Source organism: Hypomesus transpacificus, chromosome 14 (assembly GCF_021917145.1).
Source record: "Hypomesus transpacificus isolate Combined female chromosome 14, fHypTra1, whole genome shotgun sequence".
NCBI classification, from domain to species: Eukaryota; Metazoa; Chordata; class Actinopteri; order Osmeriformes; family Osmeridae; genus Hypomesus; species Hypomesus transpacificus.
This window is the reverse complement of record NC_061073.1, coordinates 4,652,442-4,662,810: the sequence shown is the minus strand read 5'-3', so window position 1 is coordinate 4,662,810 and position 10,369 is coordinate 4,652,442. Positions and strand designations below refer to the sequence as shown.

At 50.0% G+C, this 10,369-nt stretch overlaps 2 protein-coding genes across 2 annotated transcripts; one reads left to right on the top strand and one right to left on the bottom strand.

The window, feature by feature from the left end:
- Nucleotides 1–104: 104 nt before the first annotated feature.
- exosc6 (exosome component 6) lies at nt 105–1,160 on the top strand. The gene has a single exon (XM_047034958.1). The coding sequence runs from the start codon at nt 233–235 to the stop codon at nt 1,055–1,057; it is 825 nt and encodes a 274-aa protein (XP_046890914.1). The 5' UTR covers nt 105–232; the 3' UTR covers nt 1,058–1,160.
- Nucleotides 1,125–9,018, bottom strand: tgm2l (transglutaminase 2, like). Its single transcript, XM_047034957.1, has 13 exons — nt 8,917–9,018; nt 7,433–7,603; nt 7,048–7,275; nt 6,762–6,880; nt 5,346–5,474; nt 5,054–5,231; nt 4,690–4,828; nt 4,483–4,586; nt 4,070–4,312; nt 3,595–3,861; nt 2,886–3,046; nt 2,645–2,781; nt 1,125–1,740 (listed from the first exon to the last, which is right to left on the bottom strand). The coding sequence occupies exons 1-13, from the start codon at nt 8,930–8,932 to the stop codon at nt 1,593–1,595; spliced, it is 2,040 nt and encodes a 679-aa protein (XP_046890913.1). The 5' UTR covers nt 8,933–9,018; the 3' UTR covers nt 1,125–1,592.
- Between the last annotated feature and the right edge of the window lie 1,351 nt (nt 9,019–10,369).

Sequence of the window (10,369 nt, the reverse complement as noted above, 5' to 3'; positions counted from 1 at the left end):
CATTGGAATCTACTTGTCAAGGACTGACTTTCCTTGCAGATGCAGCGGAACTCGCAATATGTCAGTGCTCTGCGTATGCAGCAAGTGTGGAACCTTCTTTTGCTTGTCATGTTGTAGGGGGAATTGTCTGCGCTGCGTAACCAGAAATCATTTTGAATTACAGGATAACCAGACCAAAGCAACGTAAAACACGTGGACTAAAACATCACGTTTGCAACTAACTTGACCAAGAATGCCGACAGACACTAAAAGGGTACAAGGCCCAGAAGTATCTCAAAGTCCGTATATCTTCTGCCTATCGCCTCCAAAGCGTCCCATTGCCGATTCTCGGATAGATGGGAGGCAACGAGGCCAAGTGGACGTCCGACCCGTGTTTGTCCGCTGCGGGCTGGTCAGTCAAGCAAAAGGGTCAGCCTACATAGAAGCGGGGAACTCAAAACTGATGTGCTGTGTCTACGGGCCCAAGGAAATTGAACGAAAGGACGAGCTAGATATGAAATGCGGGAGAATGATGACTGACATGAGATTTGCCCCGTTCTCCTGTAGGGAGAGGGGGTCGTGGATCCAGGGCAGTGAAGAGAAAGACCTGTCGCTGATGCTACTAGAAAGCCTGAAGCCAGGGGTGCGCCTCCACAAGTACCCCCGTTCCCAGATCGAGGTGAACGTAATGGTGCTGGAAAATGACGGTTCAGTCTTGGCTCACGCCGTCACGTGTGCATCCCTCGCACTAGCGGATGCTGGTATCGAGATGTACGACCTGGTCCTTGGGTGCTCTATCCAACAGGACGGCGCCACCTACCTGATAGACCCCACTTGTGTAGAGGAGAGCAGCAGCACTGTGTCTTTGGGAAGCGGTGAAAACCAAGGCAACCTTACCGTTGCTTTCCTCCCTAGCCTAAACCAGATATCGGGTTTGCAGTCGGACGGCGAGATGGACGAAGAGACACTGACTTCCGGAGTCCGCATCTGCATCGAGGGTTGCTTTAAATTGTACCCAGTCATCCAGCAAGCTTTGTCCAGAGCTGTGAGGAGGAAAGCCCCCCCACCAGAGAGTTGAGACTGAGTTTCTTTAACCCAATCCAATGCATACTGTTTTCATGCTATATTGGTTGTCAGTGATTAAGTTGATATGTAAATTCTTTATTAAAAAAGTAAAACAAGTCTTACATAGTTGTATTTTAAAACCCACACATGTACATTCAGTATAAAATGTTCTGCTTCAGCTACACAATGCTAGTTTAGGACATGAAGGTGGAAAGCTACAATTTTATGATCAGAATCAAAACTTATCAAGTGCAATTATCAGGGACTACAATGTAAGACTGAAAGGTTATTTCACAACAGTTTGCAAGGCCTAGATTGGCCATACTCATCAAATCAAATCAAATGTATTTGTATAGCCCTTATTACACGCAAGCATGTTACAGAGTGCTTCACATGCGCCCATAGAACTGCCCCTCAACCAACCTAAACCCTCAAGGAATACTTGAGGCCATACTCATGTTTATTAATGAGCTATTATTTATAGGCTTTAGCTATTTATAGAATAAAAACAATAACATTAGATACTGTAGACTTAAGTTCAGAGAATACTACTTCCTCCTGACAATCAGAGTGGCCACACCCTTCACATCCTTAAGCCTGTCAGAGTCAAAGTCCACCAGCAGCTTCCTCAAACCTGGGCGACTGGGCTTGAAGGACAACTTGACAGACACCTCTTGACCCGGACCAACATTACCCCTGGCAGAGAGAAGGGAAAGAGAAATGGGGAATTAGTCTTAATTTATCATGTGCACCCCTTTAATGACTCCTCTGGGCCTAGGTACAATCTTAAAATCTGTATTGGGCCTTTTATGACAGAGTTAGGTTAGTATTTTTCTCAGAAGACTACAGCTAATGTGGTGTTAACTAGTCCAGAAGACTGCCTAGATACAGAGAATAAAGTTTACATTGGTTTAGAATTCTTCCCTTCCCAGCAGTATTTGTTGTAATAGAACAAGAAGACCTTGAATAATAAACTTTATGAAATACTGTCCGTCACAGCCAACTGGTCAGCTGCAACCCAGCTGGATCTTAGAGAAATGGTGTTTAGTCTGTGAGAGTTGGTATGCACTGACTTCTATCGGTGTGTTGGAACGGTGTGTGTTTTCCTGGTGTCAGCTGAACAGTGGTCCTGGAAGGCAGGCAGCTTCGTTGCGAGGGATTCAGTGTTCTTTGGCCTAAGGTTCGGGGGCCCTGTCTGGCTGGATGTCCTTGTCTCCAGGGGAGGTGAGGAGACAGAGAGAGCGGGCCGTGTTCTCTCGTCACGCTCTACGGTCAGACTATGTCCTCTCTGAGGAATTCACCCTGGCTGCCAGGAGAGCAGAGCTGTGACCTGGCAGAGCCCTGCTCTCAACTCCTAACATCTGCCCAGACTCACCCTTCCAGGCTTTGAGACCGGCTTTACTGGGTCACGTCTACACTTTAAACAGCTACATCTGCAGTCAGCCCCTCTACGACCCTTCTTTAAAGGTGCATAGAAGGTGTTTGTTGAAACAGACTGATTTTCATAAGCATCCTTATGTAAAGACTGGTAAAAGGTCTGTCCCTAGCTGGTATATTGTGCATATACTATAAAAGAAAGAGGGATTATTGAGATACTTACGGTGCAGGGATTTCTTGTACAGATGTCAACCCCGCCCCCTCCACAGTGAACACGCCTCCTTTCAGCGTCACTGGCAGTGGATTGGTGAAGATGATGTAAGCCGTCAGTTTCCTGGATACAACTGCTTCTCCTACGACCTGAAGGAGCAGAGGAAGGCAGAATATCATCTCTCGGCTGGTCGAAGTGTCCATATCACCCCGCTATGTACAGCTTCCCCCTTCTGAGGAACCTGTCCGGTTACCTTGACGTGGAGCTGGGGCATGCTCAGTGGGATGTTGACCTCCTGCAGGATGAGGTCACTGTGGCCGCTGGCTTGGAGGAGCGCTGTGACCCTGATCAGGTGGTGTTCAGACACACACGCTCCGTAGTGGTCGTAGCACAGACGCAGCACCTCCTTATGAGCTGGGGGGGGGGGGGGGGGGGGGGGGGGGGGGGGGGGGGGGGGGGGGGGGGGGGGGGGGGGGTTACAGGGGGGGGGGTTACAGTTCACCTCTGTTTCTTTTGTCTTATACAGTTTTCCTAATGATGTCCTAATATTATTTCGTTTTCACAGTGTATGCTTCATGTTTGGTTACCCGCAATGTTTGGGGCTATCTCGTTGTTATGATCAGTGACCTATGCACTTTTGCAAAGCTCTCTTTTGGAAGTCGCTTTGGACAAAAGCGTCAGCTAAATGCATAAATGTAATGTAATATGTAGCTCTGTTTTTCTGGGGTTTGTCCTGTTGCACTACTGTCCTGTTGCACTACTGTCCTGTTGTGTTGGAACTGGGAGACTGGAACCTCGGGCTCAGTACGACCCAACGCAGGTAACCTGGACGACACTGAGACTACCACAACTCCCCCTTAGCACTGGGACTGGCCATATGAAGCACTTAACAGCCTTTTAATAACACTGATATGACACGTTAATGAGGGATTGGCTCCAGGCATCATGAGACGGCCACCCACCCTTCTGTGCTGGCACAGTCACACTGGTAGTGCGCCTCTCACACTCCCCCCGGTGGAGGCTGTTGTAGGTGACAGCGTTGGACATGACGGTCAGCTTGGCCAGGGCGTCGTGCCCGCCCACGTTTTGCACCTCCACGATCACGTCAAAGTCGGTGCCGTGGATGGCCTGGGCATGCTTGATTGACAGCTCCAGCTGCCCTGGTTCACCGTCCATGTGAGAGACTCGACGTCCTGCCTTCTCGTACACCTCGCGCTCTTGAATTGAACCTGGAATGAAAGAGGAGACAGACATTATACCCTAAAATAATAATACTCTTTAAAATGCACTTTATATCAGCTACAATCTCAAAGTGCTACAGGTTAAAAGCGAGAAAGGGCGCAAAAAGAAAATGTCTGCGTTTATCCATTTGTCTTTGTTTGGCGCATCTGCATATTGGTTCTAACCAGGTGTATATAATTCAGGAGCGCACCACACCTTCGGGGTACTTGTAGTGTGAGGTGATGTCCTCTCTGTAGTCTCCGTACACGCTTTTGGTGCTGATGTTGCGTCCGACGGTATGGCTGCTGAGGGACGCCTGCGAGCGCTGGCCGTCGGGACCGACCAACCAGTACACCAGGTCAGCGTTCACCTCGGAGAACACAAAGGCGGCGTCATACTTCACGCCCAGGTTCCCTTCTCTCACCGCGCGCACGGGACAAGGGCCGCAGCAGTACACACCTGGAGGGACGCGTCAGCCGGTACAAAATCATGATGCCAGCGTGACAGAAACAAAACAACAAACAACAATCAACAAATACTGGTCTAAATGGGCCTTTCCATCAAGTGGAAACACACGAAACACAGTTTTAGTGAACGGAGGACCGGTAGCTCATGAGTGAACGTTTTACCATCACTCCTCTCCTGAGGAGTCGGATCCAGAGCCTGCCAGCCGTCATAGCCTTTACCGAGATCCTCTCTGTCCATCCAAGACTCCACCCAGCAGTGATAGTTCCTGCGCACGGAGAAGACAGGAAAGGTCAAAGGTCATTCCTTGAGGGATATCACACTGTCGGAAACTGGGATTTTTCAATTCTCATTCTCTCCTCGATCCGTACCAGATCATGTCCTTACGTCCGGTGGCCACACTCTCCAATTGTTCGTCGTACACGAAGTCCACTGCCAGGTTGCCGTCTGTGTCATGGGCAGAGGAGTAGTTGGTCACGGAGCGCGTCGGGATGCCCAGGCAGCGCAGTACTAGGGAGGGAGCAGAGGGAGGAACCAATCAGCAAACAGGACAGCTCTGGAATCACAATGACAAATGTAGCTGGAACAAATCGGGACCCACAATGTTGGTGACAGTTTACGCGTCTCTGTTTTAGTGTCGTTCTGAGCATACTCCAGTCTCCCTCGATGTTGAACTGTAGGACATGATGTATTTACTTTGACAGTGTTGTTCTCTTACGTGTTCCATCTCCTCACCTGTACAGGCCACACCAGAAAACACCCAGCACTGCCCATATCTGACCCTCTGGGCACCAGCCTCACTCCAGCGTCTCAGAATGGGTACGCTCCCGGTCCAACGCGTCGGTGCCACCCCGTCCTTGTACTCCCCGTCCCAGCGTCCGGACACCACGCCACGGTCATCGTTGGAGTTCACCTGCAGAGACACCGAGAGAATATCAGTCTGGACAAGTTTGGCAGTCTGCTGGGAGGTCGTGAGAAGGAATTCTAGCTGTAAAGATGCGCTAGGTCATTTAAAAGTGGGCCTTACCATGGCTGTGATGGTGCGGCTGACATAGACGGGGTCAGCCCTGTTTTCGGTGTCCATCTCTGGGTTCTTTAGAGCAGCGGGAGAGTTGTCCAGGATCTCAAAACAAATGTCCACAATGCCGTCCTCAAACTAGGAAATAATAGGACATGAGAGGACTCTCCATAAACCACCTCCATACTCCATAACAGTTATAAGAGAAACTCAACCAATAGTTTCTTGGGATACAGTATGTCAGCTTCCCCATTCCATGTTTGCTCTGCAGTCAGCAGTGACAACCAGAATGTTGCGTTTTGTCCGGAGGAATGTTACGTAACTTGAGAGAAAGATCAAGCCATACTGCACTACTGAAAAAAATTGAACTGAAAAAATATTTTTAATTTGTCCTTAAGTGGGTCTGTCTTTGTTTGACTGTCTCTCAGCCTCTAGCTACCACCCCCCCCCCCCCCCCCCCCCCCACCACCTTTCTCTCTCTCTCTATTCTTGTCTTTGGGTCCCCGTCTAGAAAGACAAGCCCTTGTTTGTGTGGTCTGTTGACATTCTCACACGTCCAGACCAGAAATGCCTTACATCATCCAAAGACATGTCTTGCCCTAGCCCTGCTTCCACCCAGGGCAGATCGACCGCCCTGTCACTGAGCTCTGACCATGTCTTGCCCTAGCCCTGCTTCCACCCAGGGCAGATAGACTGCCCTGTCACTGAGCTCTGACCATGTCTTGCCCTAGCCCTGCTTCCACCCAGGGCAGATAGACCGCCCTGTCACTGAGCTCTGACCATGTCTTGCCCTAGGCCTGCTTCCACCCAGGGCAGATAGACTGCCCTGTTACTGAGCTCTGACCATGTCTTGCCCTAGCCCTGCTTCCACCCAGGGCAGATAGACCGCCCTGTCACTGAGCTCTGACCATGTCTTGCCCTAGCCCTGTTTTCCCACCCAGGGCAGATAGACCGCCCTGTCACTGAGTTCTGACCATGTCTTGCCCTAGCCCTGTTCCCACCCAGGGCAGATAGACCGCCCTGTCACTGAGCTCTGACCATGTCTTGCCCTAGCCCTGTTCCCACCCAGGGCAGATAGACCGCCCTGTCACTGAGCTCTGACCATGTCTTGCCCTAGCCCTGCTTCCACCCAGGGCAGATAGACCGCCCTGTCACTGAGCTCTGACCATGTCTTGCCCTAGCCCTGCTTCCACCCAGGGCAGATCAACTGCCCTGTCACTGAGCTCTGACTCTTCACACAGGCCACATCCGAGTCACCAGACAGTGAACTCAACCCCCACTCCCTACACACACACAGACACACACACACACAGTGCACTATAACTAGTTAGAGAAAGCCATCTCCAACGTCAACAGCAACATCAAATTGTATTTATCTACTGTCTTTTGTCTGGAGCTCAGACTTGGTTTGTGTGTGTGTTTCACCTGTCCATAGTTCCAGGGCAAGGCAGAGATGTGGTCCCAGGAGCCTTGATACAGAACGCCGCTCTCATTCAGGATGTACTCCTGCAGCTGCTCCTCATCAGGGACATGAACAGCATCACCTGGGACGCACGCAAACATGTTATCACAAAAACATACACTCGCGCGTTTAGCTCTGCCTTGTTCCTAATGAAACCACAGGAAGACAGGCTAGGGAACACAAACACACGGGAGGGTGTCCCAAGGAACTTCCCAAGGTGTGATTGTGTGTGTGTGTCTAGCGGCTGACCTTTACACCAGGGGTTAAAGAGCAGGTGGAAGCTCTGAGGAGGGGTCTGATCCAGGATGTGTCCATCAAGTGAAGTCATCAACACCACTAGCTGATACTGACCAATGGGAGCGTTCGCTGGGCTGTAAACTGTCAGCAGCATCTCGCTTTGCTCCGCCCCCTGCTGTCGGAACCACCACTGGCCACGCCCCCCTCGCACATCCAGAACCTTCACAACCATCTCCTTACCTAAAAACACACACACGCATTACAGTCCACTCATTTCCATCGCTTTCTTCCTCTTGAATCTGTAGGGAAACCATCCCTATAGATAAACTGCATCTTCGCCCCACCATCCCCGCCCGTTGCTGTTTCCTCTTTCTGTCTGTGATGCTAATTGGCTCACCCAGGTGGAGGACCAAGGCAAGGCGGTGCCCGGGGGGCGGGGGGGTGGAGCACTGCAGGGTTAGAGAGAAGGGCTGTCCCCTGCGGACGATCAGCCTATCCTGATCCATCTCCTCGGTGCGGTGGGCCTGGTTATTCACCTGGCAACGCAGGTCCACGCCCATGAACACACCTGTCAGGTGGAGCAGACGACCGAGGGAAACACTAGTGACTTAGAGGCTAGGTGAAGACATGGGACAAATAGACAATACAAACATCAGCCACGCTTTCCATTGAGGTAACATTACCTACCATGTAACTATATAGCAATACCTTTAGTAAAAACATTGTAGGTACATAGGAATTGCTATGTAGTTAAATGGTATTAAGTGTTAGAGGTACAGGTTATACCAAAAGTATAAGAATGTACATAATGAGGGAGGGGTATAAGGAGTAATTGGATGCTGTAAAGGCTCAGTTGAAGGTTGTATCTTTTTTAGATCAATGCTAACATCCACTAGTTCAATTCTCCCACACCAAGTTTCACTTGTGTAACAACTTATAAAATACTGGAGGGATTGCTTTTTAGTTGCATGGTAGTTATTGTAACTTTAGTGTAAAGTGTTGCCCAAACTTTAAACAAACAAGAGAATAAGAATGAACAGTTAACTTGGTCAGAGGAGCAGTCTTCACAGTTACCAGAGACCACCCTCCCCTGTTCCTCCCATGTTCGGACCAGCCCTATAGCGGCCAGACCACTCAGCAGTCACACAGTCGTCAGCACTGAAACTACTTATTACTAGAAGTATACAAAGTCACTTCGATCTCTGTCCAATTGAGACAGATGTAACCATCATCCATGTTGGTCAACACAACACAGGGTGAAAAACAACCTCTGCTGTCATGGTTCTGGAATGTTCTAAAATCGTAAAGAAAAGTACTTTAGAAAGTATACAGTAGTCTTATGACATGGATAAGAGAACTGTTTCTCTGGAGATTTGATGTGATCTTGATAGAACACTGTATGGATCTCATCACAAAGGAAGAGGTCATTGCAGCTCGTTAACGCGCCAGGTTTAACTGCCAAAGAAGACAACCGTTTGAGCCATGGACCTGAGGTCATCATCATTCTAGAGGTTGCTCACACAGAGGTGTGTGCCACACACACACACACAGACACACACACACAGACACAGACACACACGCACACACACAGACAAGACACTAATGGGATGTGACATAAATATGACATTATACATACAGTTTAAAAACACATATCATACTTTCAATCATGGGTATTCTGTGTAAGGGCAATGTAATGCTGCAATGAAGATCAATGCCATCACACACGTTTGTGAATTCATTCAGCCTCGCACTCATGACAGATACACTGCATGCGATGCGATCATTGAAAGGACTGTGTCGCTGGCTTAGACAAATAAAAAAATGGTTAAAAAAGAGAGAGAGGAGATTGTTGGAGAGTTGTGATATTGATAACACACTTACCGTTATGGTTTTCCATTGTTTAGCTCCTTGAGGTTAGAGGGGACGTTGTATGCTCCTTTCTCTCTGGTTGGAGTCTATGGCTGGAAAGCTCTCTGTTCACACTGTCCTGGAGTTGGCTTGGGCACCTCTCTGGCCCACTCTTCTTCACATCCCTGTATTTATACTGGGAAACACTGGCCTCCTCCCACCACTATGGCAGACACACGCACACAACACACACACACCCACACACTCTTTCTCTAGCCTCGGTAACCTCTGACATCACAAATCCCCTCCACAACTTACAGTTCCTCCTGTGTGTGTGTGTGTGTGTGTGTGTGTGTGTGTGTGTGTCTGTCTGCACTGCCTATGTCAATATTTTGCAACAAATAGAGACAAAAGGGGTGGGAGCCCAGGAATCCAAGTTGTCCCTGTAGCTGCTGCCCTCCCTGCTCCTCTGGAAGCTGTGTCTCTGCTCCTCTGGAAGCTGTGTTTCTGTTCCTCTGGAAGCTGTGTCTCTGCTCCTCTGGAAGCTGTGTTTCTGTTCCTCTGGAAGCTGTGTCTCTGCTCCTCTGGATGCTGTGTCTCTGCTCCTCTGGATGCTGTGTCTCTGCTCCTCTGGATGCTGTGTCTCTGCTCCTCTGGAAGCTGTGTCTCTGCTCCTCTGGATGCTGTGTCCCTGCTCCTCTGGATGCTGTCTCTGCTCCTCTGGATGCTGTGTCTCTGCTCCTCTGGATGCTGTGTCCCTGCTCCTCTGGAAGCTGTGTCTCTGCTCCTCTGGATACTGTGTCTCTGCTCCTCTGGATGCTGTGTCTCTGCTCCTCTGGATGCTGTGTCCCTGCTCCTCTGGAAGCTGTGTCTCTGCTCCTCTGGATGCTGTGTCTCTGCTCCTCTGGATGCTGTGTCTCTGCTCCTCTGGATGCTGTGTCCCTGTTCCTCTGGATGCTGTGTCTCTGCTCCTCTGGATGCTGTGTCTCTGCTCCTCTGGATGCTGTGTCTCTGCTTCTCTGGATGCTGTGTCTCTGCTCCTCTGGAAGCTGTGTCTCTGCTCCTCTGGATGCTGTGTCCCTGCTCCTCTGGAAGCTGTGTTTCTGCTCCTCTGGAAGCTGTGTCTCTGCTCCTCTGGAAGCTGTGTTTCTGTTCCTCTGGAAGCTGTGTCTCTGCTCCTCTGGATGCTGTGTCTCTGCTCCTCTGGAAGCTGTGTCCCTGCTCCTCTGGAAGCTGTGTTTCTGTTCCTCTGGAAGCTGTGTCCCTGCTCCTCTGGATGCTGCCCTCCCTGTTCCTCTGGATGCTGTGTCTCTGCTCCTCTGGATGCTGTGTCTCTGCTCCTCTGCTCCAGACTCAAACACTGGGCTCTTTGTGGGGCTGGCTGGGTGGGTCCACATGGGGGGCTCAGGGCCCATTCCAGTAAAATGTTCTACATCATGAACTGTTTCCTGTTTTAGAGTCTGTCCTACATCCTAAGCATACGAAT

Bases quoted from the DNA above. Each gene is read 5' to 3' on its own strand.
- exosc6 (XM_047034958.1), top strand. From the start codon at position 233: ATGCCGACAGACACTAAAAGGGTACAAGGCCCAGAAGTATCTCAAAGT.
- tgm2l (XM_047034957.1), bottom strand. The intron at 5,475-6,761 runs GTGAAACACACA...ATTATTTCCTAG, and splicing joins TGCCCTGGAACTATGGACAG to TTTGAGGACGGCATTGTGGA. The intron at 3,862-4,069 runs GTGTGGTGCGCT...CTTTCATTCCAG, and splicing joins ACACTACAAGTACCCCGAAG to GTTCAATTCAAGAGCGCGAG.